The 19,051-nt window shown below is 54.8% G+C and overlaps 1 protein-coding gene across 2 annotated transcripts; it reads left to right on the top strand.

Annotated features, from left to right (window-relative positions):
• The first annotated feature begins 261 nt into the window (after nucleotides 1–261).
• SPOP (speckle type BTB/POZ protein) lies at nucleotides 262–18,743 on the top strand. Of its 2 annotated transcripts, none has more exons than XM_050985909.1 (10): nucleotides 262–545; nucleotides 5,865–5,996; nucleotides 6,773–6,894; nucleotides 8,175–8,326; nucleotides 8,456–8,583; nucleotides 11,250–11,427; nucleotides 12,348–12,403; nucleotides 13,233–13,355; nucleotides 15,614–15,756; nucleotides 16,479–17,038. In XM_050985909.1, coding segments are annotated over exons 2-10 (981 nt in total). In that variant the 5' UTR covers nucleotides 262–545; nucleotides 5,865–5,918; the 3' UTR covers nucleotides 16,480–17,038. The 2 variants fall into 2 exon arrangements, with proteins under 2 accessions (XP_050841866.1, XP_050841865.1); XM_050985908.1 differs by lacking the exon at nucleotides 16,479–17,038 and adding an exon at nucleotides 17,652–18,743 and having other exon boundaries at nucleotides 263–545.
• Nucleotides 18,744–19,051: the final 308 nt, after the last annotated feature.

Here is a 19,051-nt window from a genome sequence, read left to right as displayed (position 1 = left end):
GCGGGGAGCAGAGGGGCAGGGCCGCCGGGGCACGCCTGCCACAAAGTGATCTGTGCGTGAAAGCGCAGGAGGGACGGGACCTGCCACAAAGAGGGGTCTGTGGCACAGCGCACGCGCAGGAACCGTCCTGGCCGCGCGTGCTCGCGGCGAGGGGAGAGGTCTCGCGCGACGGGCGCACGGCCATAAAAGGCGGTGGGCGTGGCCGGCGGCGTCAGTCCCTCAGTGCGCGTGCGCGGCCGTGAGGGGAGCGCTGGGCAGCGCCATATCCCGGCCCCCCCCCCCCACGCCGCCCCGGCACCGCGCGCATGCGCGCTGAGCTGCTGCGGGCACCTGCGCAATAGTGATCCTCAGGTCGCGCTCGGCGGAGACCGGCCCGGGAGGACATGCTGCCAAATAGTGATCCTTAGCTGCTGGTGGTCTCCTGAGGGGGCTGCGGGGTCCGGGGCCGTCCCCACACACCGCACCTGCCCGGGCACCGCTCCCCGCCTCCCTCCGGCCTCCCAGCAGCGCCGCACCGCCGGCGGGGCCGCTCCTCGGGCCGCGAGGTGAGAGCGGAGGGGAAGGAGTTGTGAGGGGGGGGTGGGGGGAGCGCAGGGCCTGAGGGACGAGGCGGGGGGGGGGGTGCGGCGGAGAAAAGTTGGGGAAAAACCTGAAGCGGGGATTCCTGGAGATCGCCAGGCTGAGGGACAGGGGCTGTGGGGTGCCTGGAGCCGGCTGAGGGATCACGAGTGGGAAACAGCGAATTGGGCCGGAGTGGGAGCGCTGCGATGAGGAGCAGCAGCATCAGCGCTCAGGGGTGACAGGTTGTGGCCTGGCCACTGTGTGAGCCCATTCCCCAGGCACGAACCAAGCTGGGCTCGCTGGGAATACGAGCCGGGATCGCGGCTCTGCTCCCCAGGCGAGTGTCGGGCCTGTGGTGCTGTTTGGAGGAAATGGTGCATCATCCTGCAGTGTGGAAAGGGAAATAATTCCCTTTGCTGGAGAGCTGGGGCCATCCTGGAGCGCTGCCGCTGCTGCTGCCGAGCATCGTCCGCATTCCTGGTGTTCCAAAGGGAAAACAGAGCGCCTGGAGTGGGAGATGGGATTGTCTGGGTCTGACAGGAGTTCTTAGAGGGGCAGGAAGATCTCAGGTGTGATGAGATCTGCTGTCAGCTCTCTCTAACTCAGCATGGCTGAATGTGTTTGTGTTGTGGTTCTACAGCATCGTCCTGACATAAGGAAAAGAAACACTTTTCCCCCATTTCCTCTTTTTTTCCACTTCGCCTTTGGAGTTCTAAGTGGTGGCTTGTTGTGAAGCCCTGTGACAGTTTGAAAAATGACACTTATTTATGCTTTATAAATCAGAACTCTAAACCCTGAGTTATTTCAGTGAAACATCCACCTGATTTCTCTTTCAGTGACATTTTCCAACCAGCTGCCCACAACGACTTGGTGTCATTTTCTCCCTTGTTTTGTTGCAACCTGAAGAAAAAACAGATTGGTTTTTTTTTTTTTTCCCTTTTTGTTACTTTGTTATGGGTGGGATTGAGCTCAGGACAGCCCAGCAGGGAGGCTGTCATCCTGTCCCTCCATCAGCAGGGGACAGTGGCACAGAATTGAGCCCTTCAAATGGAAACTGCTGCCACATTTGACAGCCTGATTCGCTGGAGTGGAGTTCCTGTTATAAAACTCCCCCTTTTCTCCCCAAAATCCCGGGGATTTGGGCACAAACCCAGCTCAGGGAGGGGGGTTAAAGTGAGGGCATCACTGCTGGCCCAGCCCACACTGAAGTGTTTTTAAACATAAATTAAACCATAATTTCTGGTGCCATCATTACTCCAGTTTCCTGCTGCTTTCCTGAGGAGCTGCTGCCCGTGTCCCTGCTCAGTGTTAAACCAGTTACCTGAGCAGCTCCTGGCCCAGTTTGCACTGGGGTTAATCTGGGAGTGCCCTGAGCCTCTGCTGGGCAGGGACTGAGGGCTGAGCGTGCTCCCAGTGGGATTGTGGTGGCACCAGTGACATCCCAGCCTCGCTCCTGGCACTGCCCACCTGGGAACCTGGGACCATCCCATGCCAGGGTTATCCCTGCAGGGAGCTGGGGGAGCTCTGCTGGGAATTCCAGGGAATTCTGTGGGATCCCTGCTCCCCACCCTGCCCTGCTGCACGGCTGGAGGGTTATGTAAGATCCCTCTGGTTCTTCCTCAGCCTGGCTCTGCTGGGGTTTGCTGCTCACGGCAGAAACCTGTCAGAAAATGGGGAAAGCCCAAAATAAACAAACAGGGATGGCCAGAAGCCTTTCAGTGAGAGAGCTGCTCCTTCCTTCTCAGCCCAGGAGCTGCTGCTGGGAGTCTGTGCTTGGAGCTGGGAGCCCTGGAATGGAAACGTGTGGCCAAGTCCAGAAACACCTGACGGGGCAGGGAGCTGCTGTGGGGTGAGGTGTTTGTACCCCTGAGGAGCTGCTGGTGTTCAGAGGCTGATCTGGAAATAGACTGGATGATTTTGTTGTTGTTTTTGTGTGTTTTTAAATGTCCCTTCAGTGCTTGCCGTGGGAGGAAGGAGTCGAGTGGTAATTGAGTGTTGAGCTCTCTGCTGAGCAGGGACAGGACCCAAGGGCTGTGTCAGGAGGGATTTGGGGTGGATTGTAGGGATTTAGGGTGAATTTTAGGGAAAAGCTCTTCCCCCAGAGGGCGGTGGGGCACTGGAACAGCTCCCCAGGGAATGCACACATTCTCAGAGCTGCCCTGGGATGGGATTTTGGGATGTCCTGTGCAGAGCCAGGAGCTGTGGGTGATCCCTGTGGGTTTTGTGCTGCTCCACGAGAGCTTCTGGAAGTCTCTCAGCTGTGCACGGCTGAGGAGGAGGAGGAGGAGAGCACAGAGCAGGGATGAGCTGGAACTGGGGGGGGGCTGGTGTTGTTTTGGGGTTTTCCCTTCACCTTTTTAGGGCTGGAAAGGCACCAAAGGCAGTGGTCAGTGCCTGGGAAATCCTGGGGAATTCCTGGGTGTCCTGCAAGGGAATTCTCTGGCTGCAGACAGGGCTTGCACTGCTGTGATCCGAGGTGTCGCTGGCCTCACAGCTCCGGGGAATTTTAGACATCTGTGGAGTTTATAAAGTTTATTTTTAGGCATCTGTAGAGTTCACAAAGTCAGGATCATGGCAGGGATTAAACATTCCCATCTGGAAGGTGCTGGTTTGGCCATGGATGCAGCAGAACCCGGGAGGATCTGCTGAATTTAGAGAAAATAGCGATGAAATTTTCATATTGAGACCTCAGCTCAGCTTTTCTCAACCTGTGTCACAGATCCTCCTGGGAAGTTCTGGTTTAGGATTTGAAAATGGCTTTAGGCACAAGCCCAAGGTTGAAGTTGTGCATTTGAGGCTGGCTCTGGTGTCACACTCGGGCTGTGAATTAAACACAGCAATGCTGGAGCTTTGAAAATTGATCCAACTTGTGATAACAGAAATCATTTTCCAGCAGCTGAGAGTGGCCTTGTGCACACCTGGGACAGAATTAAGCACAGCACAAGTCCAGAGGTTAATCTGAAAATGGGCTAATTTTAGATTTTAGGGGTCTTGTAAGGTCAGGAACATTGGTGAAAATACTCTGGAGTGCTCAGGGTATAAACATTGAATTTGGTGGCATTCAGGGACATCTTGGGTCGTGTCATGCAGAGACTTTTCACCAGGTGAAACCCCTGCCCAGCATTTCAGAGGGGACAGCTGGCACTGTCCCCGTGGTGGCACCGGCCTGGCAGGGCCAGCAGAGCTCTGCCCTTCCATTCCCTGCCCTTTTCCCCTTTTTCCCATTCCAAAGCCAACCTTCTGCTGTCCTTCCCTTTGGCTTTGAAGGGTGCAGGGAGTAAAGGAGCTTTTCCTGCCTCATCCCTTGTTTTCCTGCTCCATGATCCCGTCCTGCTCCCTCTCCCTGAGCTGTTCTGGCCACTCTTTGATGCTTTGGTGGCCCCAGGAGCAGCCACTCAGCTTTTGAACCCCTCAATTAAAAATCTCCTTCCTTCCCAGCCTTCCCTGAGTTCCCTTTCCATGGATAAACCTGGCTGGAAGTGGAAATTCCTGGGAATTTCTGCTGTGTTTCTTAGGAGGGAATTGGTTTATGCTGAGAAGCAGAAAATCACCAAGTTTTGGGACAAAAATCTGGTGATTCTGGAGTCTGTTCCGGGATTGTTTGTTGGGTTTCTGTGCCCACCTGTGGCAGGTGAGGTCTCAGGGATTTCCCTGCTGAAGGCAGAGCTGATCTGTGGAGCCCTGAGGGGATTTTGGCAGGACAGGGTGACAAGGAAACATTTCCTGTGCTTCCCCAGGTGCTCTGGCTCTGCCCTGGGATCGAATGTCTCCATCTGGAAGTGCTTGGGAGTGGGGTGAGAATCGCTCTGCTCTGAGCTGTGATTTTAACTCTGTCCCGAGCCAGGAGTTTGTTATTTATAGCCAAGGAGTAGCAAACTCTCACGGTACACAGGGGGCCATAAAATAATATTTTCTGTTTTGTTTCCTGTGTTTTGATATTTCTGCCTGTGCCTGACGTGTGTCCCTGCCTCTCCTGAGCAGTGATATCTGAATTATTTCCCAAATATTTCCCTCAAACCTCTGTGCCTGCCGTGCTTTTCCACCCAGCTCCAGTGCAGAGGTGCCAGCACCGCTGGGGAGGTGACACCTGGTGACACCTGAAGTGTCCTGAGCAGGCAAACCCAGCCAGTGGAGAATTCCCTGTCAGGGAGCAGACCAGGAGCTGGTTGTGGTTGGGGGTTTCACTCCCACCTTCTGGCCAGGGATGATGGAGGGGCCATGGAATCACTGTTTCAGGAGATTCCAAAGTTATTTTAAGTTGGTTTTATGTCTCCTTTTAACTCTTCTGTTGCATTTTCAGAGATCAGAACACCTTGCATGGCAGCGAGTAAAAAAGTGTGCACACTGAAATTTACTGCAATTTTAACAACACAATCCAGTTTCATGGCCTGCTCTCCTGGTTTATTTATTCATTCCCTGCCTTTCCTCCTGCTGAAGCCTTTCCATCCCTGACCATCTTGTAGCTCAGCGTGCAGACAGGTGGCCAATCCCAAAAACCCTGCCTGCCTTCCCTGGCTGCTGCTCCTGCTGCAGGAATCTGTGACCCCGTTGTGTGTGAGGTGCTGCAGGACACAAAGCTGTGAGCAGAAGGCTCAGCCAGGCTCTTCCCTCTGCCAAATCCCTCCATCCTGGGCTCCAGGCTGGCCTTTGGGGTGCTTTGTGTTTGCTGGAGACGTTTCCATGGAACCTTCCAGTGCAACATCACATTTTGAAGGTGTTCAGAGAGGAGAGAGAAATTTGTGTCCTGGGAGATTGAATCCCTTCAGTTGGTTTGATTTGTCCTCAGTTCTGATGGTTGCTGTCTCTCTGTGCCCCCCAGGTGCAGCAGAACCCCCATTCCCATGCTGGTAGCTGATTTCTGTGGTTCCTTTTCCCCCTCAGGTGCAGCTCAGCCCCATTCCCATGCTGGTCACTGATTTCTGTGGTTCCTCTTTCCCCCAGGTGCAGCTCAGCCCCATTCCCATGCTGGTAGCTGATTTCTGTGGTTCCTTTTCCCCCTCAGGTGAAGCTCAGCCCCATTCCCATGCTGGTCACTGATTTCTGTGGTTCCTTTTCCCCCTCAGGTGCAGCTCAGCCCCATTCCCATGCTGGTCACTGATTTTGATGGTTCCTCTCTCCCCCAGGTGCAGCTCAGCCCCATTCCCATGCTGGTCACTGATTTCTGTGGTTCCTTTTCCCCCCCAGGTGCAGCTCAGCCCCATTCCCATGCTGGTCACTGATTTCTGTGGTTCCTCTCTCCCCCAGGTGCAGCTGAGCCCCATTCCCATGCTGATTGTGATTTTGGTCATTCCTCTCTCCCCCAGGTGCAGCTGAGCTCCGTTTCCTGTGCCTGTGCCCTGCCCGATTCCAAGCTGGCGATGTCCAGGGTGCCGAGTCCCCCCCCTCCGGCAGAGATGTCCAGCGGGCCCGTGGCCGAGAGCTGGTGCTACACACAGGTCAGCAGCCCTGGGCTCTGGGGGGCTCTGGGGGGCTCTGGGGGTGCAGGTACACACAGGGAGTTACACACTGCAGGTACACACAGGGCATTTACACACTGCAGGTACACACAGGGAGTTACACACGGCAGGTACACACAGAGAGTTACACACAGGGAGTTACAGGTCAGCAGCCCTGGGCTCTGGGGGGCTCTGGGGGTGCAGGTACACACAGGGAGTTACACACAGGTCAGCAGCCCTGGGCTCTGGGGGTGCAGGTACACACAGGGAGTTACACACAGGTTGGCTGCTGGGGGTGCAGGTACACACAGGGAGTTACACACTGCAGGTACACACAGGGAGTTACACACTGCAGTAACACACAGGTCATTTACACACTGCAGTTACACACAGGGAGTTACACACTGAAGTTACACTCATCAATCACACACTGCAGTTACACACTCTAGTTACACACAGCAGCTACACACTGCACTTACACACTCTACTTACACACAGCAGTTACACACAGCAACCACACACTGCACTTACACACTCTAGTTGCACACAGCAGTTACACACAGCAGTTGCACACAGCAGTTGCACAGCAGTTCCACAGCAGTTCCACCAGCCCCACACTGCAGTTGTCACACAGGAGCAGCCATCGCTCCCCGTGCCCTGCAGGAGCCCCTGGAGCCATTCCCAGAATTCCAGGACCCCCACCCAGAGCTGGGGGTTGCACTTTGTCCCAGTGGGATGGACAGGGCTGACCCAAAGCTCCTGTTCTCTCCATCCAGATCAAGGTGGTGAAGTTCTCCTACATGTGGACCATCAACAACTTCAGCTTCTGCCGGGAGGAGATGGGGGAGGTCATCAAGAGCTCGACCTTCTCCTCTGGAGCCAACGACAAACTCAAGTGGTGAGGCCCAGGGAGAGGGGTTCATCCCAGCTGGGCTTTGGGGCTGGGACAGGGAAATCCATGGAAACATCATTTTCCTGAGCATGAAAGCCCCAGTGCCTCAGCAGTGTTTGCACACAAACCAATGTTTGCCCTCAAAACAGATTGCTGTGACGAGCCCAGGTGAGGCCGTGAGGGTGCACAGCCCATTTCACCCTCCCACTTCCAGCCCCTCATACTCCATGGGGTTCCAAAGGGAATTTTTCCTGCTGTGAAATCCCTTTCTGTGAGCGGCAGCTTTTTGTGGCCGTGGAGGACACAGGGATGAGGCAAGTGCCAATGTCCTCTCGTTGCTTCTGCCCAGGAGCTGCTGCCTCTTCAGGGTGACCTCATTTGGAGCCTTTCCCTTTCCTCTAAACCTTCCTTATCTTCCCTGAGGCCTCAATCATTTCCAGTAACTCAGAGTGGACTTTGCTCAGAGCCTGTGTCTGCTCTGAGCCGTGTCCTGGTGCATCCATGGGCTCTGATTCCTGGTTTTATCTGCTGCTGAGTGGTTCAGAATTTCCCTTTTCAGTACCACTGCTGGGAAAGCAGCCCCTGGATGAATTGTATCCATGGGATACAGTGTGAGTTCCCTCCTTTGGGTGGCAGAGCTGTGCTTTCCTTGGCCTGCCTTTGTTCCTGTCACCTTTGTCCCCTCTGCTCTCAGCCCTCCCTGGAACATCTGGATCTGTGGATTTGGTCCCTGTGTGTGGGAGCTGTTCATTAGCTGTTTGCTTTTTGTTCTTGGTGAATTCTGTGTCATGTTTCAGGTCATGGAGGAGCCTCTTCCTGCCTTTTCTTCACACAGGAGGAGTTTTTCCTTTTAACCCTGGTATTTTTTTTTTGTTGTTGAAGAACCACCAGCCTTCCAGAAATCTCTTGTTCCTTGCAGTTGCCTCCTGTGGCATTTTATCAAGCATTTCTCTGTATTTGTTGCACTTCCTCAAGCCCACTGTCTCCATTTTATTTATTTCACTTTCCTTTTGTGAGGATTGGTATCCTGGGGGCTCCTCAGTGATTCCAGCCCTTCTCCCTGCCCTTTTCCCTAGGGATTTGGTGGGCTGCCCATAATTCCTGGGTGCTTTTCTCAGTGTGGGGGTACAGCTGTACCCCAGCTCTGCTCCTTTCAGCCCCCATACTCCTCTGGGGCTCAGGGGTTGTTTTCAGCCCTCGTTTGCTGTGCAAATGTGAAAATCCCACAGTGCCCTTCCTTTGGAGGCATCCCTGACCTGCTGACATCCCCAATCCTCCTTTTCCAGGTGTTTACGTGTGAACCCCAAGGGCCTGGACGAGGAGAGCAAGGATTACCTGTCCCTGTACCTGCTGCTGGTGAGCTGCCCCAAGAGCGAGGTCAGGGCCAAGTTCAAATTCTCCATCCTCAACGCCAAGGGAGAGGAGACCAAGGCCATGGGTGAGTGAGACCCCTCTGGGGGAGGGAGACCCCCCCCTGGGGTGGGTGAACCCCCCCTCTGGGATGAGCTGGGCCAGGGTTTGGGCTTTGCTGTGCCCCTGGCCCGGGTTAAGCCAGGCCTATCCACAGAGAGCCAGCGCGCCTATCGCTTCGTGCAAGGCAAGGACTGGGGCTTCAAGAAGTTCATCAGGAGAGATTTCCTGCTGGATGAGGCCAACGGGCTCCTGCCAGATGACAAACTGACCCTGTTCTGTGAGGTGAGCCCTGCTCCAGCCCCACAGAGCTCCCCCAGCCCTGCTCCAGCCCCACAGAGCTCCCCAGTGCAGGCAGGAGCACCCCAGCCCTGCTCCAGCCCCACAGAGCTCCCCCAGCCCTGCTCCAGCCCCACACAGCTCCCCCAGCCCTGCTTCAGCCCCACAGAGCTCCCCAGTCCTCCTCCAGCCCCACAGGGCTCTCCCAGCCCTGCTCCAGCCCCACACAGCTCCCCAGTGCAGGCAGGGCCAGCCCCACAGAGCTCCCCAGCCCTGCTCCAGTCCCAGAGAGCTCCCCCAGCCCTGCTCCAGCCCCACAGAGCTCCCCAGTGCAGGCAGGAGCACCCCAGCCCTGCTCCAGCCCCACAGAGCTCCCCCAGTCCTGCTCCAGCCCCACAGAGCTTCCCCAGCCCTCCCCCAGCCCCACAGAGCTCCCCCAGCCCCACAGAGCTCCCCCAGCCCTTCTCCAGCCCCACAGAGCTCCCCCAGCCCTGCTCCAGCCCCACAGAGCTCCCCCAGCCCTCCCCCAGCCCCACACAGCTCCCCCAGCCCAGGCAGGGCTGGCCCTTCCCTCACCCCCTCTCCCGGGTCAGCATCACTGCTGCTGTTCTGTCCCTTCCATTCTCTGCTCTGGCTCTGCCTTTTTCCCCTCCTGGTTCATCCCTCTGCCTTTTGGCTGCTTCCTGCTCGCCTTTTCCCTGGAATGGTGGTGGGAATTGGGCAGGTTTGATGATCATTTCCTGGTGCTTTGGTGTTCCCATCCCTCTGTTTGTGCTCCTTGATTTGGGGCTTGCTTGGGATAATCACAGCCTGGCTCTGCACTGGGAACTGCCCTGCTCAATAAAAGAGAGCTTCTCTTTATTCCCTTCAATGTGGCTGCACAGCCAGCAAGGAGAAAAATGTGAGAAAAGGAGATTTTCCAGTAATCACCATTTTCTGGTCATTGTGTTTGTGTTTTTCTACAACATCATTATTATTTCACTTGTGCTATTCCAGGCGAAGATGCAGCCAGTTATTTCCAAACCCAGAGATTTAAGTTGAAAAACCTTAATGAGCAAATAGAAACTCTAATTTAGTGTCTTCAGAGCTTCTTCTGCCTCGCTCCCATTGTCTTTTTAACTGCAAACCCCCTCCTGGAGCTGTTTTTTTTTGCCAGAAGAGAGCAGAACAAGTTGTTCTCTCCTTGCATTTCCTGCACTTTTTTCCTGGGAGTCTTTTCTTTTGCTGTGTTTTCTTTTCAGGAATAAAAGAAGGGCTTCAAAGTCCTTTGACAGCTGGGATTTTTGGGAGGGCTTTGGTTTGTTTTTGGGGTGGTTTTTTTTTTTTTTCAGGTTTTGGCCATCATAATCACGCACATGTTTAAATGAACAAACACCTCAAGGATGTTTGATCAGCAGCAGAAATTCCTAGGGATGGAGGGAGCACTTCCTTGAGCTCAAAATGGGAGGAGAAAGGAGAGTCTGGCATGGCAGAAACAAATCCTTACCTAGTTTGGCATCCAAGGCTGGGATCCTTTTCCCTTTTCCTTTTCCCTTTTCCTTTTCCCTTTTCCTTTTCCCTTTCCCTTTTCCTTTCCCCATTTCCTTTCCCCATTTCCTTTCCCCATTTCCTTTCCCCATTTCCTTTCCCCATTTCCTTTTCCCATTTCCTTTTTCCTCTTTCCTTTTCTTTTTCCTTTCCCTTTCCTTTTCCCTTTTCCCTTTTCCCTTTTCATTTCCCTTTCCTCTTTCCTTTCCTTTTCCTTTTTCTTTTCTTTTCCCTTTCCTTTTCCCTTTCCTTTTCCCTTTTCCCTTTCCTTTTTCTTCTTCCCTTTCCCCTCTCCTTTCCCCTTTCCCCTCTCCTTTCCCCTCTCCTTTCCCCTTTTCTTTCCCCTCTCCTTTTCCTTCACTTCCAGCTTCCCTGGCTGTCCTTCCTCTCCCTTGGCCACTGGTCCTGGACAGAACTGGAATTTTCCTTGGGCTGGACAGCAAATCCAGGGAATGGCTTCACCTCTGCTTCCCCTCCACACTCCTGATTGCAGCAGGGCACAATTAATCACAGCTTTGCTAATTGGTCTCTGCTGCAGCTGTGATTTACCTGGGTTTAACCACGGGGTTGGTGCTGCTCAGGCTCCCTGTGGGGCCCTTCTGGAATTCCTCACCTTGGAGCAGGGATTGGGAATTGCCTCCTCCACATCTCCCTCATGTCTGACATAAGCTGGGATTCGTTGGACTCAGTTTGGAGTGGGGTTTAATTGTGTGGTGGAATATTCAGCTCTCCTGGAAGGAGAAGCAGGAGGGCACTGAGGGGTCAGGCCCTGCCCTGTGGGGTCCGTGCTGGGCTCTGGGAGCTCTGTGTGTCCCTCATCTCCCCTGGGGTGGTGGCTGCTGCATTATTGATTGGAAGGAGAAACTGGGTCAGGTGTGGTGTCTGGAAAAAATCAGGAAAGAGCAAAAATCCGGTTCCACTTCCTTCAGAAACCTCCTCGTGGATTGCATGGATGTGCTGTCAGTGTGGGACTGGGAGGAAAATCTGCCTTTGGGGTTTGTGGTTTGGGATGGACACGCTGGTGCAGGGATCTCTGCAGAGGATCCTTTAGGAGTGGGGAGTTTTTAACCCTGCAGTGCTGCGGGTGTGCCCTGGGAGCAAAGGCTCCTGCAGGGCCAGGGCAGTGAGAGTGTCCCTGTCCCCAGGTGAGCGTGGTGCAGGACTCGGTGAACATCTCGGGCCAGAACACCATGAACATGGTCAAGGTGCCCGAGTGCCGCCTGGCCGACGAGCTGGGCGGGCTCTGGGAGAACTCGCGCTTCACCGACTGCTGCCTCTGCGTGGCCGGCCAGGAGTTCAAGGGCCACAAAGCCATCCTGGCAGGTGGGACTGCCCCGGGGGATGGAGGGGACAGGGGGAGTGGTTTGGGATGGGAGGGAAGGGTTTAGGATGGAGGGGAGTGGTTTGGGATGGGGGGATTGGGGGGAGTGGTTTGGGATGGGGGAGGAGTGGTTTGGGATGGGGGAAATGGTTTGAGATGGGAGAGAGTGGTTTGGGATGGGGGAGGAGTGGTTTGGGATGGGGGAAATGGTTTGAGATGGGAGGGAGTGGTTTGGGACAGGAGGAGTAAGGGGAATGGTTTGGGATGGAGGGGAGTGGTTTGGAATGGGGGAAATCATTTGGGATGGGAGGGAGTGGTTTGGGATGGAGGGGAGTGGTTTGGGATGGGGGGAATGGAAGGAATGGTTTGGGATGGAGGGAATGGGAGGGAATGGTTTAGGATGGAGAGGGATTGGGGGTGTGGAGGGACTGGGGGCGGAGTGGTTTGGGATGGAGGGATTGATTTGGGATGGAGACAATGGTTTGGGATGGAGGCAATGGAAGGAATGGTTTGGGATGGAGGAAGTGGTTTGGGATGGAGGGAATGGTTTAGGATGGAGGGATTGGGGGTGTGGATGGAATGGGGGAATGGAGGAGACAATGGTTTGGGATGGAGACAATGGTTTGGGATGGAGACAATGGTTTGGGATGGAGGCAATGGAAGGAATGGTTTGGGATGGAGGCAATGGGGGAATGAAGGGATCTCAGAGCTCATCCATGGCAGGGACACCTTCCACAATCCCAGGGTGCTCCCAGCCCTGTCCAGCCTGGCCTGGAACACTTCCAGGGATCCAGGAGCAGGCACAGCTGCTCTGGGAAGGCAGTCCCTGGTGGGGAGTGCAGGGGGCTGGGGAGGTGCTGGAGCAGCAGCCAGCCCTTCCCAGGGGATGCAGCATTCCCAGCAAGTTCTGTTCCCCCCACAGCTCGCTCCCCGGTGTTCAGCGCCATGTTCGAGCACGAGATGGAGGAGAGCAAAAAGGTGAGAGCCAGGGAAAGGTCCTGCTCAGGTGATCCCTGCTGGGATCCCCCTCTGGCACCTGCAGCTGCTCCTCTCTCACAGGGACACCTCTGCTCCTGAAGGGAGCAGGGGAAGAGGGATCTGGGATCAACTGTCCCTTTGTTCCCTTGGGAAGGAGGCTGGGGGGGACAGGGAGAAGTGGAGGCTGTGGGGTGCAGCTTGGAGTTGTTCTTACTCCATCCACATATTTCCTTCCTCCCTCCTTTTCCCCTTCCTTTTCCTCCCTCCTTTCCCTCCCCCTCCTTTCCCTCCCTCTCCTTTCCCTCCCCCTCCTTTTCCTTCCCCTCCTTTTCCTCCCCCTCCTTTTTCCCCCATCCTTTTTCCCCCCATCCTTTTCCCTCCCCCATCCTTTTTCCTTCCCCCCATCCTTTTCCCCCCCAAGCCTGTTTCCCCCCCATCCTTTTTCTCCCCCCCATCCTTTTTCCCCCCACTTTTCCCCCCTCCTTTTCCCCTCCTTTTTCCCCCTCCTGTTTCCCCCCTCCTTTTCCCCCCTCCTTTTTTCCCCCTCCTTTTCCCCCTCCTTTTTCCCCCTCCTTTTCCCCCCCTCCTTTCCCCCCCCCCCCCTCCTTCCCCCCCTCCTTTTTCCCCCATCCTTTTCCTCCCCTCCTTTCCCTCTCCTTTCCCCCTCCTTTTTCCCCCTCCTTTTCCCCCTTCTTTCCCAAGTTCAACTCCTTGTAACCCATTTCTCTGAAGGGTTTTGGGGTAGGAGCAGCCCTGGAGCCCCTTGGCAGACCCCAAAATGCTCCTTTTTCTCCTTTTTCCTCCTTTTTCTCCTTTTCCCCCCTTGCAGAACCGGGTTGAGATCAACGACGTGGAGCCCGAGGTTTTTAAGGAGATGATGTGTTTCATTTACACTGGGAAGGCCCCAAACCTGGACAAGATGGCTGATGATCTTCTGGCAGCTGCTGACAAGGTAAACTTGGGATTCCAGGGAAATTGAGGCTTCCAGGGAAACCTGGAAACACACCTGGACCAGCAGGTTGACAGAGAACACACCTGGAGCTGCACAGATCCATCAGGATTTCTCTCTCCACTGCTCATTTTTAAGCATTTTTGAAGCTTCCAGAGGACTCTGCTGCAGATCTTCCCATTAAACCATCAGGAATTTTTGCTCTGCTGCTCATTTTTAAGGATTTTTGGAGATCCCAGAAGAGCCTGTTCAGCATGATCCGAGCTGGGCTGAGGAGACAATTACAGAGCAGACCCAGGGATGTTTTTCCATGTGGTTATTCCCAAATCCCCGGAGCAGTGCTGAGTCTGGACAAACAGTTCTCCTCCTGCCCTGCCTCCTGTCAGCCCTGAGGCTCTGGAAATCCAGGAGTGGGAAATGCTGTTGGTTTTCCTGCTGCAGTGCCAGTCCCTGCTGCTCCTGGGAGCTGCTGGAATTCCCTGGAGCTCTTCCCCTCCTCTTTGCAGCCCCAAAGATGGCAGTGAGAGCTCTGTTAACCCCTGAAATCCATCATTTACAACCCAAACTATTCCCTTTTTCTTCTTTTTTCCCCTTAGAAATGACTCAGTGCTAGGGAAAGATCCAGTCTGGAGCCTGAATCCTGGGATTCTCCCTGCTCCTGTGATCCTGGGGTTCTCCCCTGCTCCTGGGATCCTGGGGTTCTCCCTGCTTCTGAAACCCTGGGATTTTTCCTGTTCCTGGAATCCTGGGGTTCTCCCTGCTTCTGAAACCCTGGGATTTTTCCTGTTCCTGGAATCCTGGGGTTCTCCCTGCTCCTGAAACCCTGGGATTTTTCCTGTTCCTGAAATCCTGTGGTTCTCCCCCTGCTCCTGAAATCCTGGGATTTTTCCTGCTCTTGAAATCCTGGGATTTTTCCTGCTCTTGAAATCCTGGGATTTTTTCCTGCTCCTGGAATCCTGGGATTCTCCCTGCTCCTGGAATCCTCCCCTGCTCCTGGAATCCTGGGGTTCTCCCTGCTCCTGGAATCCTGGGATTCTCCCTGCTCCTGGAATCCTTCCCTGCTCCTGGATCCTGGGATTCTCCCTGCTCCTGGAATCCTGGGATTCTCCCTGCTCCTGGAATCCTGGGATTCTCCCCTGCTCCTGGAATCCTCCCCTGCTCCTGGGGTTCTCCTGGGCTGGGGGCTTTGGGTTGGGGGTGCTTTGCTCCCCTTGGTGTCCCTGGGCTCCATCCCAGGCTGGATCAGATTCCCACCTCCATTCCAGCTGGGATTGAGGTGGGAATTGAGAGCCAGGAGATTCCACACAACCATCCCCACATTTCTCCAAGGTATTGACCAGAGGAGCAGCACTTAGGGCAGGGAGAGCTTCAATTCTGACTTTGCTGCCTTTTAACACAGCTTTGCTTTCCCTTTCCAGCTCATTGTGTGCCTTAAAAGCAGGAATAAAAAACTCCTCCATGAAAACACATAAAACATCCAATATTTACCCCGGGGACTGAAGCAGCTCCCTCAGAGCTCTGCTGTCTCTTAGGAAAAAGCTGTAATTAGCCCAAAACCCAGCAAAATTCAACTCCAGGAGCTCCCAGTGCAGCAGGCTGGGGGCAGTTGAGGTGGAATTAAAAAAGGAGGAAGGGGAAATGTTGCTGCTGAGAGCCCACAGTGGCCACTCGGGGCCAGGAATGTAATTAAAAATGAGTTATTTGTAGCAAAAAATGAAACTAAAAAGTGGATACATGGAGGAGAATGTTCCATCTGCAGCAAGAGAGTGCCCAGCTTTATTTGTTACATTTCGAGGCTCTGACAGGCAATTATCCAAACTCATGGCTGGCCCCATAAACTGCTTTATTTATTGAGACAGATTAGCAAAGAAATTTGATTTGCCCTCTCAATTTGCCGGAGAAAACTCCGAGTGCTCTGCCTCTGTTATCAGCCAGGCTTCAGGGAAAATGGGGTTCATGAGCTGGAATTCTGCATTTAAATCCAATCTTGACAGGGGGAAATCTCAGTCAGAACCTAAAATCAATTCATCAATAAATCAATTTATGGTGATGGAGCTGATCCCGTGGCAAAGATCCCACAAATGGATCCCAGCTCAGGGCACAGAACATTCCTGGCTACAAACCTGAAGTGGAGGAGCCCAGCTTGAGGGTTCCCTGCTGGAATTCCATGGTTTTATCCCAGTGTGCCCTGGAGAGGCTGAAGGTGATGTGTGAGGGACCTTGGGTGTAATTTTGGGTGTAATTCCATGATTTTGTCCCAGTATGCCCTGGAGAGGCTGAAGGTGATGTGTGAGGATGCTCTCTGCAGTAACCTGTCCGTGGAGAACGCGGCTGAGATCCTGATCCTGGCTGACCTGCACAGCGCAGACCAGCTCAAAACCCAGGCTGTGGACTTCATTAATTAGTGAGTAATTGCTCCAGGATGGACAAACCTTTCCCTTTTCCCCCTTCCCTTTCCCTCCCCCTCCCTTTTTCCCCCTTCCCTTCCTTCCCTTCCCCCTTCCCTTTTCCCCCTTCCTTTTCCCCCTTCCCTTTTCCCTTCCCTTTTCCCCCTTCCCTTTCCTTGCCCCTCCTCCCCTTCCCCTTATCACCTTTAAACCCCCCTTCCCCTGTCCCGCCTTCCCGTTACCTTCCTCCCCCTTCCCCCTTCCCCTTTCCCCCTTCCCCTTTCCCCCTTCCCCTTTCCCCCTTCCCCTTTCCCCCTTCCCTTTCCCCCTTTCCCCTTTCCCCTTCCCCTTTCCCCCTTCCCCTTCCCCCTTCCCTTTCCCCCTTCCCTTCCGGCCCCTTTCCCCTTTTCCCCCTTCCCCTTTCCCCATTCCGCCTTTCCGCCCTTCCCCCTGGTTCCCCTTCCCCCTTTCCCCCTTCCTTCTCCCCTTTCCTCCCCCTTCCCCTTCCCCCTGTCCCCTTCCCCCTTCCCTTGTTCTCCCTTTCCCCTCCCCTTTCCCCTTCCCCCCTTTCCCCCTTCCCCCTTTCACCCTTTCCCCTTCCCCTTTCCCTCCTTCCCCTTTCCCCCCCTTCCCCTTTCCCCTTTCCCTTTTCTCCCCTCCCCCCCCGTCCCTTTTCCCCTTCCCGTTCCCCCTTCCCTTTCCCCTTCCCTCTCTCACTCCTCACTCCAAACAATCCAAGGCTGGGCTCCCTCCCACCCCAAGATTCCAGGATTTGTTGGTAGCTGTTCCTGTCCTGCACTGGCCCATGCAGGGAAGGTTCTCCTCTGCCATTTTTGAGCTCTCTCCCTGTGATCCATGGTTTATCCAGCATTCCACTCGTGGAATTGCCCCAAACCCAGCTCAGCCTTGTCCCCTGGCCTTGTCCAGAGTGGGAACAGCCTGGGAGCTGCTCTGGAGCTTCCTGGGGTCACCAGAAGGTGCAGGCAGGGCAGGATCAGGGAGTTCTGATCCTGGAATTGTCCTGGCTGGAGCAGCCCGGGATAGCAGGAGCCATCCCTGCCCGTGGAGCTGGATGAGCTTTAAGGTCCTTCCACCCCAAAGCATTCCATGATTTGATGCTGAGGGATTGATTCCAGCTCTGAATCCAGCAGCAGATGGAAAATCCCTGCCAAGCTTTAATAAATGGAACATTTCTGTCACTCAGTGCACTTCTTCCAGTGCTTTTTATATCGATTTCAGCCATTCCTGTGCCCAGAGCTGGCCTTGGGATGAGCTCTGTGTTCTGCCATCCCACCTGGAATCTGCTGCAGCTTTTCCTGCTGAGCTCCAAGCCTGCAGTGGGGCCAAACCCCTCAGACACCTGAGAGAGCCCAGGAGAGCAAACCCCCGAGTTCCTCAGGGCCCTGGGAGGATCCTGGAGGGCTGCTCCCATTGTCCTGTCCCTAATCCCAGTTTGCTCCCAGTTATCCCCATCCCTCATCCTGGTTTGTTTCCCATTCTCCCAATCCCTGATCCTGGTTTGTTCCTGGTCATTCTAGCAACTAAACTCAGTTTGCTCCCTGTTATTCCAGTTCCTCACCCCTGTCCCCATTCCCAGTTATCCCAGCCCCCATTCCCAGTTTGCTCCCAGTTATCCCAGCCCCCATTCCAGTTTGCTCCCAGTTGCCCCAGCCCCCATTCCCAGTTTGCTCCCAGTTGCCCCAGCCCCCATTCCCAGTCACCTCAGTCACCCCAGCCCCAATTCCCAGTTATCCCAGTTGCCCCAGCCCCCATTCCCAGTTACCCCCAGTTACCCCAGTCCCCATTCCCAGTCACCCCAGTCCCCATTCCCAGTTACCCCAGTCACCCCAGTCCCCATTCCCAGTCACCCCAGTCACCCCACCCGCTCAGGCCGGCCCTGTCTGTGTTGCAGCCACGCCTCGGACGTGATGGAGACGTCGGGCTGGAAGTCCATGGTGGTGTCCCACCCCCACCTGGTGGCCGAGGCCTATCGCTCGCTGGCCTCGGCGCAGTGCCCGTTCCTGGGCCCGCCCCGCAAGCGGCTGAAGCAATCCTAAACCCGCCTCCCCTCATCCCGAGCTTTTCTGGAAGCGGCCCCAGCTGCTGCTGCCGCTGCTGCCCAGCCCTTGACCACCGGGGAGCCGGCGAGGCCCGCGGAGCTTGGACTCTGTTGTTGGGGGGAAGAGGCTGCTCCGTGTGACATCCAGACTTTGTCCAACAGCACCGAGAAACTTTGGGAAAAGGGGGGAGGGTGGGCTCTGGGGCTGTTCCTGCGATTCCCTGTGTCTGTGTGTTCCCTTGCACCCGCCTGAGGCCCTCCAGGATCCGGCTGTTCCCCCGGCCCGGGGCTCTGTGTGTGTGGGATGCCTGGCCCAGAGGACTCTGCTGGCTCGGCAGAGTGGAGGCAGAAGTTCCACCGAGGTTTTGGGGAGGAGACCTCCAGGAGGATTGATGGCAAAACGTTCCCAAAGTCCTGGCGGCCGAGCTGAGCTGGACGTGCTCCTGTGCCCCCGCTGCCCTCGGCCAGGAGATGAATTTGCTGTTTTAGCACTTGTGTGTCCACTGCAAACAGAAAAAAAACAACAAAAAAAAAAAGGTTCAAAAGCCCCTTTTTCTATAAAATGTCAGCTCGGAGCACGAGGGGCGGTGAAGGCTGTGCTGGGAGAGGACTGCAGACCCCTCGAGCCGAGAGCAGCACCGACGGTTTCTGTTTCAAACATTGTGAGAAATGCCCAGAGCATTTCCCTGCTTTATTTCCCTCTTTTTTTAACGAAAGATAAAAACCCCAAACCCCCCTCCCAGGATGAATTTCACTCTTGCTGACGGCTGCGTGCCACGTCCCCGAGTTGCTCCGTGATTCTTACACTGTTTGTACCTGGTCTGGCTGTCTGGGGCCAGCCCTGTCCCTTTCTATTTAGTCACTTCTTACAGCAGAGATGTTTCAATAGCTGGGAACTCTTTTTGTTTTTTTCTTTTGGAAAATATAAATAATTCCTATTTTGTACCCTGTGGTATCTCTGGCCTTTTCTTTCCGTTGTTATTTTGTTAATTTTGTTCCATTTTTAAACCTCCTCAGGTTCTCCTCGCTCTGCCGTGTCCTCCTGAGGTTCCTGGAAGCCAGGGGAGGGTTGTTTTTTTTTTGGGAATGTTGCACAGGGAATTTCAATACAAATCTGTTGTTTCTCCTTGCAGGTGAGGTCAAAATTCCAGAGTTTTTTAATGATTCCTGCAGGATTCCAGCCCTGGGTCCTTCCCTTCACCTGCACCTGTTGGGAGGTGAGGAGGGAGAGCAGGACAATCCTGCTGGGATCC

The sequence above is a fragment of the Serinus canaria genome, chromosome 27 (genome assembly GCF_022539315.1).
Source record: "Serinus canaria isolate serCan28SL12 chromosome 27, serCan2020, whole genome shotgun sequence".
Classification (NCBI taxonomy): Eukaryota; Metazoa; Chordata; class Aves; order Passeriformes; family Fringillidae; genus Serinus; species Serinus canaria.
This window is presented reverse-complemented; position numbering and strand designations above follow the sequence as displayed.

Bases quoted from the DNA above. Each gene is read 5' to 3' on its own strand.
- SPOP (XM_050985908.1), top strand. From the start codon at position 5,919: ATGTCCAGGGTGCCGAGTCCCCCCCCTCCGGCAGAGATGTCCAGCGGG. The intron at 12,404-13,232 runs GTGAGAGCCAGG...CCCCCCTTGCAG, and splicing joins AGATGGAGGAGAGCAAAAAG to AACCGGGTTGAGATCAACGA. The intron at 15,757-17,651 runs GTGAGTAATTGC...TCTGTGTTGCAG, and splicing joins GCTGTGGACTTCATTAATTA to CCACGCCTCGGACGTGATGG.